General features: G+C 37.5%; 1 protein-coding gene across 1 annotated transcript; it reads right to left on the bottom strand.

The window, feature by feature from the left end:
* Positions 1-1484: 1484 nt before the first annotated feature.
* Positions 1485-22673, bottom strand: LOC123663434 (histone-lysine N-methyltransferase SETD1). Its single transcript, XM_045598117.1, has 27 exons — positions 22438-22673; positions 21748-21997; positions 21132-21320; positions 19601-19764; positions 17369-17476; positions 16501-16585; positions 15861-15932; positions 14637-14764; positions 14077-14228; positions 13513-13652; positions 13253-13405; positions 12408-12638; positions 11135-11341; positions 10106-10315; positions 9774-9889; positions 8762-8870; positions 8596-8677; positions 8389-8522; positions 8149-8267; positions 7689-7935; positions 7351-7492; positions 6703-6839; positions 6245-6508; positions 5661-5841; positions 4660-4766; positions 3536-3730; positions 1485-3029 (listed from the first exon to the last, which is right to left on the bottom strand). Exons 1-27 carry the CDS (start codon positions 22671-22673, stop codon positions 2856-2858), a joined length of 4332 nt encoding a protein of 1443 aa, XP_045454073.1. The 3' UTR covers positions 1485-2855.
* Positions 22674-23467: the final 794 nt, after the last annotated feature.

The raw sequence follows: 23467 nt of genomic DNA on the forward strand, positions 1-23467 counted from the left end.
GCTGCCCGCGACGTCGTCTGCGTGAACGCTATACAGCACCAAAAATACCTACGATTATACCTTTTAAAATAACATTCATTTACCCGTTCTTCTTTATATTTAATATCTACAGAAAGTCCAGTAACAGAGGGAGACTGTCTTTTGTAAAATTGACGTTCAAAAAGTGCTTATTTTCAGCCTGTTTTGAATAAATGACTTTATGGTGATTCTGCTGAATTAAGTCATAAGTTGTGACTGAAACAGATGGAGAAAATAACACACGATAAGTTGTAGCAACGCAGGTGTAACCCCAGTTTCTGTAGGTTGAGGTGGTGACATCTGTACTCATAACATCACTTTTTGTGAAAGAAACCATAGCGCGATCTAATTCGACGCAAACGCCATTTAGTTAGCAAAAAGGAAACATTTTTATATGGTAAAAAATTATAACACATTTAAGTTATGACTTTACACGATTTTAATATAAAATAAATGGGTGTGTGAGTAAAAAAAAACCTAGCTAGTTCCACATCTCACTTAAGTTTGTATGAGACATGAAAATATATAAATTAAGAAGCAATAATAAAACCAATAAATACCGAACAAAAATATTAACAGTCAATGTTTATTTTGTACTAACTCTATTACTATTTATTCTGTACTGTAAAAAAATATAAGCATGTCTTATCTTTATGATATATGGTATGGTATATATGTATGGATATATGTATGGTATGGCATGCTTAATTTTCCTCTTTCTTCATTATTTAGCTCAAATTGCTTACAGCAATAGCGTGCCGTTTTCGAGTTTAAATTTTTGTAATTTTATGCAGTTCTTTTTGAGTTCTGTTTGTTATTATTATTAGATAGAGAAAAACTCGATGAATTTTATAAGATATAGATGAAGCAGCTTAAAACTTATATTACTTAACACATTTTTTTAAAATTGTTTTGCTCATCTCTGAAACGAATTAACGATACAATTTTAAGATTACATCACACACATGCACATTTTCATCTATGACTTTTAAAAACAACTATTAACCTCGCCTACATGATCAAATTTTAATTATGTATATCCAAAAAGGGAATGATGATGATGTTTTTGTAATCTCATAGATGGCGCTGCTTTAAAATTGTCTTGATACTACATATATTCATTTAATTATGTTTATCGGCCTAACGCCGAGTTGCACGAAACAAAATTAAAATTTAAGTAGAGATTAAACTAATTTAATAATAAAATTAGTTTAATCACTACTTAAACTTTAATTTCTTTTCGTGCAACTCGGCGTAAGTTACTTATATTGCGTGATATTTATAGTGTGAAGCTAGCTTATAGCATGGTTATTATTAACATAATAACAACAACATTCAAATATGCGTCGTTAGATTACGCGTTGTTACAGAATGCGTTGAAGAAATAAAGGTTCACTGCTCACTGTTCACTAAGTAAACAGTTAAAAAGGAAATATTTTTGCGTTCAATAAATAACAAAAAACAGCTTTTAAAATTGTTGACATCTTTTATTTACATTCTTATACATTTTACATTAAATAGTAGTACGATGTGTATTTAAAAGGACAAATTTAAGGATTTATTTTCTATTATATTCTGTTACATTTATAATTCCTTTGAGAAAATATAATAAAAGAAATTAAAACAGAAACGCTTGCATTTGTCAAATCAGCACACAAAACATGTACTTCAAACTGTACTACAATAAGTCTGACAAGCAGTCGAGATCTCTTTTTAAACAAATACAATATACATCACAAAAATTATACAGCATGTAATCTTGACATCTTAAACTCTAATTATCTTAGAATCAGTCAAAACAGTATAATACAGGACTCATTAAAAACAGTTAATGACACGGCTGCACGGGCTCGATACTGATTAGGAAAATGAAACGCATAAGGGTCTCACGCCACAAGCACATGATTATCCAACTCACTTTATACAATAATGTGACGCGATTCTTCATTTGAGACAGTCGCAAATTATGTTCATACTATTTTAGGATTCGCAACTAAAAATTCATTGCATGTTATAAAAAAAGCGTAAATAAGGCGTTTAGTATGTATATTCGTTTAATATCGAGTTATCGAGTTAATCAAACAATCCAAGTTTTAATTAATTGATTCTTAATTCAAATTTAGAAATAAGTAATTTTATTTCATATTTCACAAAGTCATTCGGCTAGACAATTGTATTGAGATTTCGTAGATTTTTTTTAATTTTGTATGAGAACATTTCAGCAAACATAGATCATCAAGACCAAATAGAAGTATATTTTTGAATGGAAAACGTAAAAAAAAAGTTGCTTGGCGCAGGCAGTATATATTGCACTTTAAAGTAGAAAATAAATTTGTAATAAAAAATACATACAAATACGAATAAAAGACTGAAGATGAATTAAAGTCGACGTTAAACGAAGTGTATTTTGTGCTTGAGTTACTGAAACGTTTGAGATTAAATGTGATAATACTGATGTCCATTCCCTTTTTTTAAACAAAAACAAAATAATAAACGTACAAATATAGATTTAAAGGTATATAGTTCTTAACGGGCCTTGTATCAAATTTTATTTGAACGCGGTAAAAAAGGAAGTTCATTTATTTTTTAAATTGAGCAGGAGCCCTTGCTTCATTAAGATATGAGTAGGTAGGTATATGTTGTTGTGGATAACATTAGCCGTGAACTCGTCGACTAAGCCCCTCTGGCCCGGGAGCCTCGCACGCTGTTGGCAAAGAGGTACACGCGACACTTTGGCGTGTACAGTTGAGGTACCCGCGGCTCTTTGGCAGGTATAGTTGAGGTACCCGCGGCATTTTGGCAGGTACAGTTAAGGTACCCGCGGCACTGCGGCGCGTTTAGTTGAGGTACCCGCGGCACTGCGGCGCCCCGCAGAGGCACGGGATTTTCTCGTCTTCGAGTGGGAACTTGTAGTCGTACGTTATTTCCTCGTCGACGCCGATCGGTTGCTTCGAGTATATTACTATCTTCTTTTGGGACTCTATCGTTATTATTTTCGCGTAGCAGTTGGGCTGTGGAGTAAGATTACATTATTATTATTTTATGTTATTTTTATAAATTATACGAACATAGAAGTGTCACATGAGAGCGACACGTACTAGCATGGGAAAGGTTTAACATAATAGTAAGAATAATAATAATAATAATATTAATAATAACAATTTAACACAATATTAAAACGTTAATAATAAAAGTACGACTGGTGTAATTGTGTTTATGCCGAGTAGGCGACTGAACGCCGACTGTCGCGTGTTAGATTCATTTCTGTTCCTGCGAGTCTTCCCATCATGTCTCGAAGAATAAGTTTAGCTGTCGGACCCGGTTTTTATGAAAGACACCTGATAGCAACCGTTACTCATAGTAGGGAATATATCCGCCAACCCGCAGTGAAAGAATGTGTTGGATTAAGCTTTGATCCTTATCCTACATAGGGAAAAAGGTCTATGGCCAGCAGTGGGATGTTACAGGCTGAGTAAATTCGAATAGAGTCGTAGCGTGTGGACGCGGCGTCACTCACGTTGCAGCTGTGGTTGATGAAGCGCGCCAGGTTGCCGCACTTGGTGGCGTCGATGATGGTGTCCAGGTCGATGCGGAACAGGTACGAGCTCCCGATGCCCGTGGCCTCGTAGTGCGCCTCGCGCACGTCGGCCACGATGGGCCGCACCATCTGCCCCACGTACTCGATCACCATCTCGTCCGCCGCTATCGGCTCCTGGGAAAAACATTGCCAGTTAACAAGACGAACTCTTTTTTCTTCTCGACACCTTTCGATGAATGAAGTGTCGCAGATGAATTACTTGTTGAGCTGTTAATAGCGCTGTTAATGTGCTCCTAGTGGTCCTCTCGGCAGTCTTCTTCTTCTTCTTTTTGATTAATGGCTTTCAATAGTGCCAAATGAGCATAGATGATTTCGCCAATGTCACGTAGAACTCGGCAGTCTTGGTGACTAGCTTCCTTGAAGTTGACTGACGTGTGTGTACAGTATATAGATAATTTTTAAAACCTGAGCATTTGTGACCTACGTTTTGTCTGAGTTGAGTATTCAAAACCCAATAAAAGATTTTCATCCTAGTGGGGACCGTCTACACAAGTATTAATATATTATATAAAAAAAAAAAAAAACTAACCTATCCCAACTGCATTAAACTAATCTAACAATCGACTAATCTGTAGAAGATTAAAATTCAGTATGTACGGGTTAACGCACATTCAGCAATATGATTGTCTTGCAAACTCATTACTTCCTTAATTTAGCTTATTTACTCGTATTACGAAATTGTTATTTGACTGATGCAGATTTCTAATGAAATTGTTATTTGTTTGCTACAAATGACGTCAAATGACATCTGTACTTCTGCATATATACTCAAAATAATCTTAATAAATTTAGTGTTAGATCGACTTTCATTGGGTTTGGTTTCCCTAAGCGTCGCTCAGATGTCATCTCTCACTCAACCATAGACTGTACCATACAGTGCTAGTAAAACTAAAAATAAAATATGAATTAGCTGGAGGAGGTTCAGTTTGATTGTTACAATACAATGAGGACTATCAGAATTTGTCAAACACGCCCAGATGTCTACGCAAAAATGTCCTATTTCTTTTGATTAATTACATATTATTATACAATGTTATTCTTACCTGAGCAAATAAACCCCAGTCGTGTATGCCAGATTTAGCAAACTTGAGCTGTTTCTTTCTAAATTTGAGTTGATTGAACTTAAGCAGATCAGAATCTGTATCGGTTCCTAAAAAAAAATTAAGAAATTTTATAATTTTATATAGTATTTCTTGGATAATGGCGTTTGTTTTTTAATTTTCAGTTACAAATAAGAATGAAGATAAGCAAGTAAATAAAAAAATGATTTTGTTATCACATAACATAAGACAGTAAAAAGAAAGATTGATAGCAGAGATAGATTAGTTCGTATTTTATACATTTTAATATATTATTTATATCTAATGAAAAAATATGTGTTGTAGATAGCGGGTGTGTTGTAGGCATGACACACTAAGGAGCGTTGTGGGTACTGGGTGTGGTGTAGGTATCGAGTGGATTGTAGATAGCGGGAGAGTTTTAGATAGCGGGTGTGTTGTAGGTATGATACATAAGGGTGCGTTGTGGGTAGTTGGTGTGGTGTAGGTATCGAGTGGATTATAGATAGTGGTCGTGTTGTTTGTAGCGAATGTGTTGTAGGCATGACACACTAGGGGGCGTTGTGGTAGTGGGTGTGGTGTAGGTATCGAGTGGATTGTAGATAGCGGTCGCGTTGTGGGTAGCGGATGTGTTGTAGGCATGACACACTAGGGGGCGTTGTGGTAGTGGGTGTGGTGTAGGTATCGAGTGGATTGTAGATAGCGGTCGCGTTGTGGGTAGCGGATGTTTTGTAGGCATGACACATTAGGGGGCGTTGTGGTAGTGGGTGTGGTGTAGGTATCGAGTGGATTGTAGATAGCGGTCGCGTTGTGGGTAGCGGATGTTTTGTAGGCATGACACATTAGGGGGCGTTGTGGTAGTGGGTGTGGTGTAGGTATCGAGTGGATTGTAGATAGCGGTCGCGTTATGGGTAGCGGATGTGTTGTAGGCATGACACATTAGGGGGCGTTGTGGTAATGAGTGTGATGCAGGTAGCGGGTGTTACCGAAGGCAGTGAGCAGGCGGCGCTGGTTGGAGCGCGCCTCGCGGGACAGCAGCTGCATCTTGGACGCCTTCTTGTCGTCAGGCGGCGGCGCGGCGCGGCCGTGGTGGTACTTGTACTTGGCCTTCAGCCGCGCGTCCAGCTTGTAGTAGCCCTCTGTACGCGCCGAGCCACTCGAGTGGCTCTGAGGACAGGTGTGCGTTAAACCGATTGATCGAATCGCTATTTGGCTCGAGTGCCAGGTTATTTAGACGAGTCTAATTATGCCGTATATGGGATGTGTTAGCGTTAGCACTGATCGTATTACTACTGGTTATACAATGGTAGTATGGGTGCTGAGGCGATCCAGCGAAAGTTTACCGGTAAAACGTAGGTTCGAAACCTAGCGCCGTTGAATTTAGAAATGTTATAAAAACATATTTTAATAACTAAATAGATGTGTTATTATGAGGAAAGCACATAGAAACAGACGGACAGGAAATATCCAAAAATATACTCGGTTTATTACTGGTACAATATTGCCTCACAAATGAATACGTCGTTTTAATGACAGAAAATAAAAAAGGAGCCAGACGAGAAGGCGCTACCTGCAGGTCCTCGTACATGTTGGCGTGCCGCTTGGACTTCTTCCGGGGCGGCGCGTAGGCGAGGTCGGTGGGCGGGTGGTCGACCCAGTGCGTGTCGTTGAGCCAGTAGCCCTGCGCGTCCTGCGCCAGCAGCGCCTCGTAGGCGCGCCGCAGGAACTGCACGTCCTCGCGGTCGATGCCGCGCGTCAGGAACTCGTACATCACCTGCATCTCCGCCATGATGTCGCGCGCCTTGAACGACGCGCGCGCGAACACAGGCTCCGCCTCCGGCCGCGCCTCGAACGGCCTGCCACACAGAAGCGGTTGAGCGTACGGCCTGCAGTCTTAAGTTTACGTGTTTAAGATAAGCATAATTATAGTGCATGATGTTTTAAAACAAAACACATGGGCAGATGTGAATGTTCATTTTAAATTAAAAGACATTCGATATAGCAATCCATATTATTTTATAATCGCACATACTTATTCTGTATTTCGGCCAACTTTTTAGTTTCATGTTTTCTCTTGTACGGTTTCTTAGTTTCCTTTTGCGGCTTGAGGTCGTCGCTTTCAATTTGAGGCGAGTCGATCGTCGGTTCGGCCATCCAGGTGTAACCTGTTAAATTGAAAATAAATTAATAAGTAAAAGGAGAACAATGGCTACACAATACGATACTCATTTTCCGATCGCAAAATTGTATTAAAAGATTTTTTTAAGTTATGAACATTAATCGTAGAAAATTTACATAAACCTTGAAATTTAATACTCATTACCATTATCAGTAAGCTAAAGCTACGTACCGAGGCGGCAGTACGAGTGGTCGAGCGCCACCTGCGGCGTGTGTACGTACCGTGGTCGTGCTGCAAGTGGTTGGGCGGCTGGTCGCGCGGCGGCGGGCGGCAGTACGAGTGGTCGAGCGCCACCTGCGGCGTGTGTACGTACCGTGGTCGTGCTGCAAGTGGTTGGGCGGCTGGTCGCGCGGCGGCGGGCGGCAGTACGAGTGGTCGAGCGCCACCTGCGGCGTGTGTACGTACCGTGGTCGTGCTGCAAGTGGTTGGGCGGCTGGTCGCGCGGCGGCGGGCGGCAGTACGAGTGGTCGAGCGCCACCTGCGGCGTGTGTACGTACCGTGGTCGTGCTGCAAGTGGTTGGGCGGCTGGTCACGCGGCGGCGGGCGGCAGTACGAGTGGTCGAGCGCCACCTGCGATGCATGTGACGCCTGCGATGCTTGCGACTGTGGCGACGAGGTTTCCGAAAGCGCACTGCTTGCCTGAAATAAAACCATATTTTCATCCTTCACTCTGTACTGTTTGTACGTTCTGACATGAGACACTATTTATACAAACTTCTTACTCTTAACGTAATATTTACATATTAGTATATTTAAATATTGTGTTATTCAATAATAAATATTAAGAAACAAACATTAAAATAATGGAGATACAACTTATAAGCAATTCACTTACTTCTTTGACTCCGTTGACACTGACTGCAGACTCGGTATGACTGTGATCACTGACTGACGATATCCTCTGTCTCTTGTCTTGTTTCTTGTTTTGTCTTCTATCCTTTTTTCGCCTCGCCTCGAGAGGTTCCTCTTCAGACGTAATCTCACCTTCCTCAACTTCGGCTTCCGCTTTGTTAGTTTTAGGTGATTTGAGATGGTTCTTTGAAGGGCTACTTCTAGATTCCTCTTTTTTGGGTTCAGGTTTACTGAAAATTATCAATTATTTATTAGAAAAACAATTTTTTATAGTCCCCCTTCCTTACCTTCGCCCTCCTAGTATTTTACTTATTAACTCATATTTTAAATTCAATAATAAATAGCGCGGTTAAAACAGTTTTTCCTATAGCATCTAGATTCTTAACACTAATTTTAAAATATTGGACTAACGAAAATCTCTTCATAATGTTTTAGTACCATACCTTTCATCGGGAGCCTTATCAGGTGGCGGTCCTGCCTCCACTTCCATTTTACGTCTCTGTTCTTCTAAGAATTCCCGCTCTATTTGCTCCATGTATTCCGTATTACGTCTTCTTCTCTCCTGCAATGGACAATCATAAAAAATTTCGTTAACATCGTCGTTTCATATTCTGTCGACACCACACATTTGTTTTAAACATGATAGTTATAACATTGAGTAGTTCATAAATTTAATGCTGTACCTGATATTCTCTTTCTTCTTCCGAGTCTGAATACACTCTGTCTAGCAACGAATCTCTAGGCTCCTCCTCGGGAGACAATATAGGCGACCCGAGTCGGTCGTCGGAAGCTTCGACGGGTGGTATTGGAGTTTTTTCTGTACAAAGAAGATCATTATTATTACTAGTGTACCGCAAGTGTTAAAATCATCAAAGCAGATAAAAACCGACCTCTCCTTCTCTGCTCTTCCTCGCTGTCCGATGACGAGGAGTAGACTCGCCTCAGCCGCTCCTTATTAGAAATGACCTTGAACTGCAACGCAACATGAACCGGTTATTACCGAAGTGGCCAGGCTATCACAGAGCGGTAGGAGAGCGAGAGTGAACGCACTTGAACCTCGGCCTCGTCCAGCTCGGAGTCGTCGCTATCGGAGTAGAGGCGCGGCGCGGCGGGCCGGCGCTCCGAGCCCGACCACGACGAGCGGGACGACGACGACGACGACGACCTGCGGGCAGCGGCCACTCAGTCACACGGGATTGAGATTTTTTATACTACAAGGGTGGCAAACAAGGATACCGTCTGCCTGATGGTAAAAGAATATCGCAATTTACGAACGTTGCGAACTTTAGCTGCAACCATTCAAAGGAGCTCTGGCTACTTTGATATTTTCTGTGAGGTTGTGGTATTTAACCAGTTAGGCTGTTCCAAATTTTGAGCAAGATATTTCCTGCTATGTCCCCGCCTCAAATTCTATCTATCAGTTCAACTTAGTCAAATGGGAAGACGCTGCACCACAATGAGTACAACTGAGGTGAGACACATTAGGAAATATCCTGCTCAAAATCTGTAGAAGCCCGACTGGGAAAGTACATCGACCTTAAAGTATTATTTAGATTACTGCTAAATTATACTGCTTTCAAGCAGTGTTGCGTTCCTGTGATAAGTAAGGTGACCAGAGCTCTTGGGGGATTGGGAGTAGGGTCGGCAACGCGCCTGTGAAGCTTTTGGTGCTGTAGGCATCTATAGGCTACGGTTATCGCTAAACAACAGGTGAGCCGTACGATTGTTTGTCGACCCAGTTGTATAAAATATATATAAATATTTAAACTGAGTGTTGTGCCAAAATTTTTAATTTCACTACGCTCACTTAATGGCAAAATTATAGCAGCAGGGAAGTTATTGAATTAAGCTGGAGTATCCTTTCATTGTACAGCAAAAAAGCGTGGTAAGTACCCTAGACTTAAGTATTCTCAAAGAGTGACTCTATATGACGCCGAACATTTCCGATTTAAGGATATTGATGGGATTTCATAAACTTACAATATAAAGTATACTTCTCATCATAAAGAACAGAGCACGTATTTACATTAATACCACTTGAATTTATTCAATCTATTATAGTGCTCACCTTGACGAGCTACTCGACGGTCGTCTTCTGCCCGACGATAAGTAAGACCCTGTTGTTCTATTTCTTGGACTTGTAGGAACTTCTTTCTCTTCATCCGAATTTTGAACAATTTCCTCCTGGACAATGGTGATGACACAAAAATTTACAACACTTAGAAAACAGTTAACACAGCTTTAGAATGACGCGCGTACAAAAATAATATTTCATTCAAATGAACAATTTAGAAGATGTTAATGTCGAATTAATGATTATATGGTAAAATCATTGGCCATCTTAATTTTGATGCGATTGAATTAGGGAGTAAAGAAGGTAGTGAAAAAAAAAATGTTTACTTGATCACTGAGACGTTTTGAAGAGTCCTCGTCCATGACGACCGGGGAAGGTATTTTCCGTTTCTTCCTGAAGCTCGGCATCTTAGGTATCGCGGCGCGTAGCCCGAGCCCGATACCTATAGTGTACCCGCCGAGGTCTAAGCCTAACTCTCGAGATTCCATTATCGACTTGATCGAATCTACTGCTTCTTCTTTCTTATTTGATATATCCTGAAAATGACAAAAGATTGATCAGAAATAGTTTTATATCATTTTGGATAGTCTAAAATTTTATTCTAAATCAAGTAAAAAGTCCTATCATAACAATTTATATTTCCAAATTCAATTTCACTTTATTTCGAATACACAGTGACATTTTAAAGAGTTACAAGCAATATAAAAATCTAAACCAAAGATACAATAAATACACCCTATGTATTTATCACATTTATTCATTTATAAAAACATATTATATTGTTTTTTTAAACTCGCCTATTAACCGCATTCTCACCACGCTCGCTCGTCTGAATGCATATCCTAAGTGTGACCTCTTTGCGGATGAATGGCCGAAAATACTATCTGTATGCATGAAGTTTTGTGAGCGGGGTGAATTTTTTTTGTTGTATTTTCATTTATTTATGTCTATTTGTTGTATATCTGATTTTTGTGTTTATGTTTTTATATTTCTTTTTAAATTATTAATGTAACTGGTGTTAGCTGTTTTAATTATTATAATAAATAAATAAATAAAACAATATGTTGCATATTTACTCAGTAAATCTATTTCAAAACAATATCTTAATTTTTAATATCTTATAATATACACACACGGCCGTCTGTTCCCATGCTAAGCAAGTTAATGCGAACACGCAACCCGCGGAACAGAAAGTAAGGCCACTACAAACTGCGCCAACGGGCTAGTCAGATATATAAATTTGATAAAATTTTCAATTAATTAAAGTTGACTTTAATGAATTAAATGGATCTATTTGATCCATTTAATTCATTAATAAATATTTAAAAAATGTTGCATGTTTTTTTCTTAATTACCTGCAATGGTTGTCCAACTTCCTCCTTCAGCGGCTTGGCAGTTTGTCTCGTTTTACGACTCTGCTCGTCCCACCACACCTCAAAGTTCTTAAAAGCGGTGCTCTCTATCATTTTCTTGTTAAAATCTTTCTTCAAAATTAATTTCAATTCAGTCGTCACTCGTTCTATTACGCTATTTATTGTGGGATAATACGGGTTGTCCAATTCCTGAAAGAGAAAGGAAAAATTAAAAGGCTATTCTTCCATTATAATCGTGGTCGTGTTGCGGGTAGTGGTGCGGCAGCAGCGGGGGCGCCGCGAACGCGCCCGCACCGTACGTCTGTATATCTGTATATAGAGCGACGCGGACGCACCTGGTGCTGCTGCAGGTGGTCGTGCTGCGGGTAGTGGTGCGGCAGCAGCGGGGGCGCCGCGAACGCGCCCGCACCGTACGTCTGTATATCTGTATATAGAGCGACGCGGACGCACCTGGTGCTGCTGCAGGTGGTCGTGCTGCGGGTAGTGGTGCGGCAGCAGCGGGGGCGCCGCGAACGCGCCCGCACCGTACGTCTGTATATCTGTATATAGAGCGACGCGGACGCACCTGGTGCTGCTGCAGGTGGTCGTGCTGCGGGTAGTGGTGCGGCAGCAGCGGGGGCGCCGCGAACGCGCCCGCACCGTACGTCTGTATATCTGTATATAGAGCGACGCGGACGCACCTGGTGCTGCTGCAGGTGGTCGTGCTGCGGGTAGTGGTGCGGCAGCAGCGGGGGCGCCGCGAACGCGCCCGCACCGTACGTCTGTATATCTGTATATAGAGCGACGCGGACGCACCTGGTGCTGCTGCAGGTGGTCGTGCTGCGGGTAGTGGTGCGGCAGCAGCGGGGGCGCCGCGAACGCGCCCGCACCGTACGTCTGTATATCTGTATATAGAGCGACGCGGACGCACCTGGTGCTGCTGCAGGTGGTCGTGCTGCGGGTAGTGGTGCGGCAGCAGCGGGGGCGCCGCGAACGCGCCCGCACCGTACGTCTGTATATCTGTATATAGAGCGACGCGGACGCACCTGGTGCTGCTGCAGGTGGTCGTGCTGCGGGTAGTGGTGCGGCAGCAGCGGGGGCGCCGCGAACGCGCCCGCACCGTACGTCTGTATATCTGTATATAGAGCGACGCGGACGCACCTGGTGCTGCTGCAGGTGGTCGTGCTGCGGGTAGTGGTGCGGCAGCAGCGGGGGCGCCGCGAACGCGCCCGCACCGTACGTCTGTATATCTGTATATAGAGCGACGCGGACGCACCTGGTGCTGCTGCAGGTGGTCGTGCTGCGGGTAGTGGTGCGGCAGCAGCGGGGGCGCCGCGAACGCGCCCGCGCCGTAGGCCAGCGCCACGTCGGGCACGCCGGGGTAGGGCGCGGCGGGCCACACAGGCTGATAGTAGTGCGGGTGCGGCGCCGGAGGATAGTAGTACGCCTCGGCGGGGACCTGCTCTTCTATCTTAGCCTCCGTAGACGATAGCGACGACAAGGACATCTGGCGACAGTATCACAGCACATACTATAACTATAGTTTTAAAGATGAATTGCTAAATCCTTTTATGTATATTATATATGCAAATATAGTATTGTTTGTGAATGTTATAAGTGAATCGAATTATTTTTCTTTTCCGACTTCAAAAAAGGAGGAGGTTAATCAATTCGATAGTATATGTTGTTTTTTTAATGTATATTCGGGGATAATTTCGTCGTTTATGAACTGATTTTGATAATTCTCTTTTTGTTGGAAAGGAAATATTCCAAGTGTGGTACCGTGATAAGGAAACCAGGATCTGATGACGGAATCCCAAAGAAATCGAGGAAAACCCTCAAAAATCGTAGTGACGACTAGTGCGTAGTAGTTAATTTATTTTGTCTACTTACGTTGTATTACTTGTCGATGTAACTGAAGTCGGTTTATTTTCGTTTGCGAGCAAACACAATTATTCGACCCCAACTCAATAAGTGTATATAATTAATAAAACAAACCAAGATTACAACGAGTAAGGTAGCCAAAGATCCCGAGGAATATCACGCATCCACATAAACGCATCCTATCAGATGGATCATACGCTTGTTTGTCACCTTAATGGTAAAAGAGAAAATAGAAACCTGGTCATCGTCCAAATTGTCCTGGTCTTTGTCCGGCGACGCAGCGGGAGACCGACGCGGTTCCTCTCCAGTTAACAACTCATCTTCTGATGAAGATATATCGGAGCCAATTTTATCGATTTCGGGCAACCTCCTGCGTTCTTCTTTTGCTTTCTACAAAACAAATATAACAAATTTACTTTACGAAATACTAAGCCTGTTTTGAGAAAAGCATATGTTGCAGACACTAAGAATTAAATACGTGACGATATTTTAAGTACCTTTTCTACAGTAATTTTGAGGCATTCCAGATAGTACTCCCGGCTCAAATATGGAGATGGTGTGGTTGACAAAGGTTCAGGATCTACTTCTTTATTCTGATTAAAGGATATTATGCTTTCTCTATCTTCACTACCAGAACCTGCAAAGACAATTTTTTAATAATAATAATAATAAATAGTGTATTTCTTAAAATTAGTAATAACTAGTGTTATTGATTTTTATTTACAGAATTTATTTAGCAAATTATATAAAACTACTTTTTTTCAATTACCCTTTTTTCGTATCTAAACAAAATAATTATACCTAGCCTAAACTTATCTCTTATAATATGTTTGAAATATAATACACCATTATTTTACTTTAATATTTAAGTGTTACATGGTAAATGTTAATTATTAACAAAATAATTAAATGAAAAGTGAGTAACAGGTAGCGTTCGCTGTTTTAGCAATAAGGCCTCTGTGTGACTATTCTTTTTGTTGTTATGTAACTCCTTTTTGGTGCACAATAAAGGGTATTAATAAGTAAAATTAATAGAATAAATGAGTACGATGTATTGAAACCTTCGTCATCCGTGGGCGGATTGTGAGCATCCAGATCTGGTATCTTAGCAGGGAGGCGATCGTCATCCTCTTCTTCGGAAGACATGCCAAGAGATAGAAATGGCGGTGCAAGACCTCCACCGCCGCTTGCACCTTTTAATAGCATAGCGATCCTGTAACGATTCAGACAGTTTTAAATAATTACTCTAATACTTGTTCTCATATGTACAATCTGAGAAATTATAATCTATAATATAAAGAATCTATATCTTCTTCTTTAATTTCAAGAATTTCAGAGATGAAGATTATTTTCTGTCGTTTCAAATGTGGAGCGAGTGACGTGGGATGGGGTGGATATATACTTAATGTAAGTGAAGTAACTTTTAATTCCCTACGGACCATCTTGAGGGAAGATATAAAAAATAGCTTACGATGATGACGAACAAAACTATAAAATTGAAAAACTTTAAAAAGAGATAAAATAGCAAGTCAGATAAATCCAAAACTTATGACAATTATGTACTCCAAAATGGAGATTTTTTTCAGTTTTCGTTAAAATGAAACCCAAATAGTGGCGGTACCTGGTGTCAAGATCGACGTTCTTTGGCTCGTCTGCGGGCGGCGGAGGCTTGGGCTCGGGCTCCTTCGGCGCCACAGCCTCCTGCGGGGGCGCCGGCTCCTCGCTCTTACCCTTTACCACCTCTACCTCCTGCTTGTTTCAAAAATATCATTATTACTAGAAGAATTAAATAAAATATTTCAGAAATTTTATACAATTGGTGTAAGAATGTTGAAGGATTTTTTATTAAAATTTGTTTTCACCAGTATTTAGTTGGATTTTTTTTTAAGAAAAAGGACATTTAACCTATTTTAAAGGAGGCAGACTGTATCTTCAAGTCAACTCATTCACAATTAAGAGTGAGCAGTATCAGAATTAAACATAACTTCTACACAAATTAAGAACAATGTGTTTTTAACATATCTATTTTCTGTTATAGAAACATTCCGAAATAGAATATAAATAATTTGACTTTGTGATCGTGACACGGAGAAAAATAAAACAATGTTGTTTTAGTTTTACATATACATATTCAAAAAACAAATACGACATGCTGCAGAGACATGCATTTTACACATAGATTTTACAGCATAATAATTATTAATAATACTGTAAATAAACGTATACGAGTACTAATACGATCATTACATTTTACAGTTCTACACATTCAGTATAATGTACAATAATACATAAAATAAATTTACATAACAGTTTGGTAAAACGAAAATTTAATATTGATGTGACAAAAAAAAAACTTAATTTTTCCTAAAATATTTTCTGTAAATTATGTGTACGTTTTTTACAATTACGTGCTTTTCCTACAATTTAAAAAATATATCATAAATATATTTAAAAAATATGTCATATAAATATTTATCAATATTTGAATTCATCTAAAGTAAAGCTTCTACGATACATCGCATGTATATTTTCACTTATAAAACAGTACATATGATAAATAGTCTACTTGTACAAAACATTACCATAAATAACATAAATAACGTATATACAGGTTGTATACAAACAGGAGGCATTAAATTAAACGTTTTATACTACATACCATTTCTAACTATAAAAAAACCTTCAAATACAAGTCATCAATCACTAAACTTATACTTTACTATACTTATACTTTATAAATAGTACGCAGTGTATGTGTTTTAATTTAATGCCTCTCTAGTTTTCTCCTGTATACACATATCTATAGAAACTATAGCGTGTAGGACACATCGATGAACTAGGCTACCTTGTCAGTGTCGACAACGCGCGGCGGCCGGGGGGAGGGCTCGCGGGCCTCGCTCCACTCAGGCTGCTCCGACTTGGAGCATACATAGCAACTTTAGTTCAACACTCTGACACTTATTACTATGGTATACTATAGACCCTATATAAAAAACGAGTGTACCACATGACTGAAATAAAACTTCTTTAACTCCATCTAACTTATATCTCCTTCTCAACTTCCGTTCGCCTCACATAATCACACTTTTCGTAACGCTCTCGTCACACACTCACCAGCTTAGTTCCCAAGTAAAGCGTGCGTAAAGAAGTTTTACTTCAAACTCAATTCGATGCCTAAAAGGTTATAAAATGGTTCGATTTTTATTATTGTGTTTCTTAATAGTATCTAATTTATACGTAGGTGGAGAGACCTTGTCAACAAGTTTAATGCGACCATATATATAATTTTATAGTTGAGTTAAATGCGTTTTAGAATTTCATATTAGAGATGATTTTATAAATTTAAACATTAACAAAGCAATAGACGAGTTAATAAGAATAGAGATGATAGGTCAACACGAAAAAATACGCAAAATATACTCGTAGGTTTTGATTTGGTTGGGTACCACTATGATATGGTGTATTATATGGTGTAATATACTCACAGGGTGGTGATGCGAGGCGTGCGGTGCGCGCCAGTCGCCCCACCACATCCCCGACCCCGCCCCCCCGCCGTAGCTGTAGCCGTAGCTGTAACAGATACCACTTGAGACTGGATGCAAGACTGTAAGCTGAGTATGTCAAATCTAAACAGTACATGCATTCGGCATGTACTGTTTAAATTTGACATATCGGCATAGGGGCGGAGAAATTTACAAAATTAATTATGTCGGCAAACAAGCGTACGGCTCACTTGATGGTAAGCGATTACCGTAGCTGGTATCGTATATTACTGCTACACCAGAATCATCCCAAGCGCGTTGCCACCCCGATCCCCAATTCACCCCAGGAGCTTTGGTCACCTTAGTTACTAACAGGAACACAACACTGCTTGTAACAGAATTATTTAACCGTGATCTTCTCTGAGGTCGAAGTCCACCCCAGTCGGGCTGCTCCATATTTTGTGCAGGTTTCCTGCTGTGCCCTACCTCAGTTCTCAATATGTTGCGTCTAACTCACCCGGGCTGGTAATACAAATCTTACGTACTACATGAAAGCAGTCCTATTTAGCTGTGATCGTCTGTAAGGTAATTCCTTAGTTGAACTGCTTCAGATTTCGAGCAAGATATTTCCGCTGCTCAATAAACGTATATCTATAACTTCTTATATTATAAAGCTAAAGATTTTTTTATCTACGCTAATCTCAGGGTCAACTGGTTCGAATTGAAAAATTATTTTTGTGTCGAATAGTACATTTACCGATAAAGGCTATATAGGTTTTGTAAAACTTTGAGAGAAAAAATTTTTTTTCTTATAATGAACGCGAGCGGAACCGCGGGGCACAGTAAATGTAGCCTATTTGGCCAGACTCACCCGGGCTGGTAGTAGGGCTCGTAGGGCAGCGGCGCGGGCGCGAACGGCAGCTCGGCCGCGGCCGCGCCCGCGTACGGCTCGCCCTCGCGCGCGAACCGCTCCCTGTGTCTGCGTACAAAGGGCATCGTACTAATCACGTTAACACAGTTGTAATGGTGCGGACTGAAAAGCTATAAGCTGAGTCTACGACCTTTTCACCAGAATTTTTTTTAAATCTCCGTAAATTAGACTAAGAAATCTTTTTATTTTTTATGCTTGGTGAATAAACGTTTTTATTATTATTAAGAGCCACTTCACAAATTTTCGCTCACAAGTTTAGGTAAATTTGGTCGCATCGCGCGAGTCGTACGAGCCGCGCGATCTTTGTGCTAGTTAGTATAGTGTGACGACCAAAAAACCATCTTGATCATTTTCTAATGTATAATAAAAAATAATAACTATGGTATAAAATAATTTTACATAGTAAATTTGTTAAAAATTTCAAGTATGTTATGTAACAACAATCAAAAAATTTTAAATAAAAATAAAAAATCAATTTTATGAAACAATTTTCTTTAAATTGATTTAGTTTTTTGAGCTTACGAATGAATCTAATATTTACGATATGAATAAAATAGCATTTTATTATACCCCAGACAATTTGTGTGTAAATGTGAGTGCCTCTAAGAGCGCTGGCGCTCGACTGATTTACTGGGCTTGATGCGTGGTAATATATACTATCTTTTTATTTTTTAGTACAAAATGTATTAAAAATAATTACATATGTTAATTTTTTTTTTTTTGTATTCCATAATGATGTAAGTTTACTTTGATGAAGATTAAATTTTCGTTAAAATTTCTCAGTTTTCTAAGAAAAATATCGCTTTTAAAATTGTACTTATTTGGAAAATATTCGTAACTTTAAATTTTTTTTATCGATTAATAGAGATACAAATGGAATAAAAATCTGTTTACTATTCAATAAAATTATATTCCACATATTACGATATTTTTTTAAAGGGTTTCAACGTAGAGGTTATTGAAAAGTAGGAGTTCAAAGTATACATTGCGACCGTTTACCCAGGGAGGAGGCTGATGAAAACGTTAGTAATTTTATACACATAATATAAATCAAAATTGTTTCTTTTTATTTTACTACAACAAGGGTTGCTCTATTAAATTTCAATAATAGAAATTATATTATTGCATCCAATACTGAGATTAACGACGTCAAAATATTTCAATTTTGCGAATTGTTACCAATTTTTGTGAAATTGCTCTTAATACAGTGGCGTATTTTAAGATTCAGCGCCCCGGGCTATTTTAATTTGCCACCCCGTTAATTAAGGGAAAAAGGTAAAAGCAGCGTATGTATAGCTGCCTCGGCTCATGTATCTTTTTTGACCATAGAGTAAATACGCCCATGTACTAATCAATATCAAATACAAATAAAAAAAATACTTCATAGTACACTCAAAAGCAATACATGTAGCATAGATATATGGAAGAAAAATAAAAATATACATACAAAAGGCGGTCTTATCGCTAAAAGGCGAAATCTTGCAGACAAAAGGATAATGAAAAAGTATTAAGCGGCAAAGAGGTAAGAAGATACGAGTAGATCATACTATAGTTTAGTATCGAATAAAATTGTAACTAAACGTTTATGTTCGAAAGTATAAAATTCAAGTAAAACGAATCGTTTTTTGACTTACATCATATAACAATATAAGTATGTAATGAAGACCATTTTTTACTAAAGCCTTGTAAATGTAATTTTTGCCTTTTTTTAATGTTTTTGTATATATAAAAATAAAAAAAAACATTCTATAATAATATAAATTAGCTGATACCTGCGCTTGCACTTCCTCTTACAACGTCCGCTTGTGAAAATACAAATTTATACTTGTATTTATAGTTTAAAACAAATAATGTACAAATATATCATAAAAATATATTACAACATGAAAAAATTATTTAAAGTCAAACATTTTCAATTTCAACTTCAAGAGCAAAAGCTTGGTTACATATTGCTGTAACAACTGACACTATTACAGAACTAGTAACAAAAAAAAGTTAAGGAAATTCCTAGTTTATCCCTTTATAATCACTATAAAAAGTAAATGACTAAATATTTAAAAAATATTTTTTTTTAACACAAATACATTTACATATAATTTTTCTCTACTGTCATTTACAATAACTCAGACATAGCATTAGAATCTGATATAATACAATTTAAATAAAACATACCTCTCCCTATCTCTCTCTCTCTCCCTCTCCCTGTCTCTGTCTCTGTCTACATCTCTATCTCTCTCGCTCCGGTTGCGATGCCGGTGCCTATATTCTCTCTCTTCATCCGACCAACGTGTGTTGCTATCATTATGTTCTATGTCCTTGTAACGAGGGTATGGCTCCTTGTAAGAAAATGGAGATTAATTTATAATCGGTATTTTCTTATGTTGACGCTTACATGAGTAATTATAATTGATTTGATTAGACTATTGCGACCTCCATTTTGTAATCGTCGATTTTCTCTTGCACGTAACTAACGCCTGGGATAAATGGTGTTACCAGTTGAAAAAATCAATTTCCTGTGTTGCAAGTTTGTACAATCAAACTTTTAACTTAAAATATTTATAATAAAAATCTTCATATTAGTCACAGCCTAAACATCTTATATATCTTAGATGAGTAATATACATGAAATGTAGTACAAAAGGAGGCCTTATCGCTAAAAAGTGATTATGTTCTAGCCAATCTTAGGGTAGACGAAATAATAGTATTTAAAAATACAATAAGAAATACACTTATCATGTATATAGCCTTGCTAAAATGACTTAATTGTTTTATATTTATTACATTATTATTTAAACTAGCGACCCGCCCCGGCTTCACACGGTTACAAAAACTATCAATGTTCCTCTATTATATTATGCATGTATTAGATATAAACATGTACATATAAACCTTCCTCTTCAATCACTCTATCTATTAAAAAAAACTGCATCAAAATCTGTTGCGTAGTTTTAAAGATTTAACATACATAGGGACAGAGAAAGCGACTTTGTTTTATACTATGTAGTGATGCCCACAGGGGAATCTCATAATATCATTTGTATAGTCATTGTTAAAAAAATTGCAATATTCTAAAAATAAAACAAAATTAAAATATGTTATATACATTTGCCTCAATTCCGTTACGATTTCGTCTTATAAAGTAATGTCCCAGGCCCCCCAGACCTTACTTATTTTCTGATGGATAAAATATATACAATAGAGTAAGTAGCATCATCTTATACAGTGAACAAACACATACATTAGCTAAGGCCAATGGCCAATTATCTTATGTATCAGCTGCTAAAAGATGTAAAAATTGTACTACGCTATTAAAATGTAATATATAGGTATGTAACTGCACCATTTTAAACCAACTTCTAAGACTTGGACTTTATTTTTTATTAATGTATGTTACCTGAGAACTTTTTACTGGGTGGACAAATTTATCAATGATTAATCGAAAGGTGGTGCTTGTCATGTGGTCCCATTTAAATTTAATCGAGATCTGACAAGTACTTCTTGAGTTATACTTATATGATAAAGCATATTTACTTGACTATATTTTCGTCTACCTATGTTTTATTACTTTTCGATGTAATTGAAGTTGTTTCTTTTCGTTTGCGAGCACACAAGTATATTCTCAAGAGAAGAGCCGCAAGCCCTAAGGTGGCATGTTCCAGAAGTTAAAAGCAAAATAGAAATAAAAATATATTTTTCTATTCACCTTTTCAGTTAATTTAGTATCCTCTAATCTCTTGCTAAGGGCAGGATCAAGTTTAGTGGCTCGAACATCCTCTACTACAGTTGGCACTTTTGGAACTAATGTTACTGGTGGTGGTTTTCTTTCCATCGTTTTATCTTCAAACATCTCTTGACATTTTTTACCAAATGGATCGTGAAATACTTCAAGCACCTAGAGAAAACATTAAAAAACCCATCTAAATAAAAAGGAATCACAAGTGTATTGCTTTTTTTAATTGGTCTTCTTCATCCAACATGACATTGGCAAATTATTAGTGTCTAATTTTTTTTTATTCAAAATTAATATCATCAGGCTTTAAAATTACTTTTACTAAACATCATGCATTATTATTATGCTTCTCCTACAAGCGATTATTATTTAAAACTATAGATTGACAGTCCTGTGGCTGCCTGGCCTGGTACTGATGGCTTTTTTTTATCTATAGTAATACAATATCTTAATTATTTTGTTACTATTATTTATAATATGATGTGAATAATAAAAATATTCAAAAACACTTGTTATCCCACAAAAAGTCTAACAATATAAATTTCTATCTTAGTTACAATCACAAATATATAATTAAAAAATGACATACCTGACCCATCACAGATTTACCATTGTATTTCTCAATACACATTTTTGAATACTTGATGTCTTGAAATACTACTCGAGCAAATCCCAAATGCCTGTTTGTTATCGGATGGTAGAATATTGTCAGTTCCTCATACGGACCAACTTTGTTCATCATGTCGGCCAAAAAAGCTTTATCAATATTGTCGTTTAAATTTCCAATAGTTATTTCTAATTGCGGAGGAATACCAACGTAGTTTTTATCAATTCTGAATCTGAAAGAAGAACGTAATTTTAAAATTCCCGCCATTTGACATCTGTCAAATCATATTTGTTGGTGGCACAAAATCCACTAGCATAATGAAAACAAAGGCTATTATTAACAAAATTCAGGCAAATAAATCATTTTTCTTCATTAATAAAACTAAAAAAACAATCAAGTTTGAAATTAATATAGGATTTCAAACTAATGTTGTTTATAACATAAGTAAGGCTTACAAAACATAACCAAATATTACTAACTCAAATTATTCAATTGTAGTGTTAAAATTTTAATGCAACAAACTTATCAAAGCCTTTTAGTGCATATTTCTCACAAATGTAGTAATGCAACAACAACTTTTCGTATATTTTTTTTGTGTTAGTTACACAAATAAAACTTGCAAATTTCTTTACAACTAATTGCTAGTATAATGAGTATAAACGGAAAAAATACCTAGGCACTGGCAAATCAGCAGGTTCTAACTTATTCCAGATTCTAGAAAGCTGAGATCTTGGATCCCTGCACTGCACAGATGGATATGTATTATCGCCAGGAACCACTCCATCATATCTGTACAATTTTGTAACTCCTTTTACAAGAAATGGGTCTATCAGCAATTTATAGTTTTTGGGTGCTTTGTGAAGCACTGCGTTATGAACTGGGGTTTTATGCTCCATTCCTCCATTCATTCTGAAAAACAAAAAAAGCTAATAATGTTATTGGAACATAACCTCAAAAATACTGAACCTGTAGAAATAATATAAAAAACTTGAATCAGTATAAATTAAAAAAACAGTTAAAATAAAACATGTAACGAAATATCTAAATCTGGCAGAAACAAACCTGAAATATAAAAACAATATAGTTAAGTTATACTTCTCGTTTGTATGCTAATGTAGTAAGATATTGCAGTAACATTTTAAGTTTTAAGAATATACTCTTAACTTAACGAATAACATTTTTAATAAAATAAACTTTATTAAGCTACCACAACGAAATCGTATTAGAAAATATTTTTACAGCAAGCACTCTCCATGGTGACGGCCACTCGACTATGATGAAATGTAACACATATTAAATATGTAAAAAATATATTGCAATACAATAATGTGGATATGTTATAATTTTCATGTAATAATACTAAGGACAAGAAAGAAACATTTAAAACTAATTTATTTAAAAATAAACAACTTATAGGACACTGATTTGACTATATAGATAACATCCACCGAGAAGTACATTTTTTAATTTTGCACTAAAAACTAACATATTACAGAAATGTACACATAGCATTAAAAATCGTGTCGGGTTGTTTTAAGCTTAAGTAATATTAAAAATAATAACTATAGGGATTGGAATAATGTATTATTTGGAAGAGTATCAATATGTATTGAAAAAACTGCCAAAAAAAATGAAGAAGGCTTTAAAGCAAACCATTAATTCAATAAAAATAATATATATTATATTTTTTAATTTTGTCAAA

The sequence above is a fragment of the Melitaea cinxia genome, chromosome 20 (genome assembly GCF_905220565.1).
Source record: "Melitaea cinxia chromosome 20, ilMelCinx1.1, whole genome shotgun sequence".
NCBI lineage: Eukaryota > Metazoa > Arthropoda > Insecta > Lepidoptera > Nymphalidae > Melitaea > Melitaea cinxia.

Bases quoted from the DNA above. Each gene is read 5' to 3' on its own strand.
- LOC123663434 (XM_045598117.1), bottom strand. From the start codon at position 22,673: ATGAATGGAGGAATGGAGCATAAAACCCCAGTTCATAACGCAGTGCTT. The intron at 7,493-7,688 runs GTAAGTGAATTG...GTTTTATTTCAG, and splicing joins GTGTCAACGGAGTCAAAGAA to GCAAGCAGTGCGCTTTCGGA. The intron at 3,731-4,659 runs GTAAGAATAACA...TGTTTTTCCCAG, and splicing joins ACTGGGGTTTATTTGCTCAG to GAGCCGATAGCGGCGGACGA.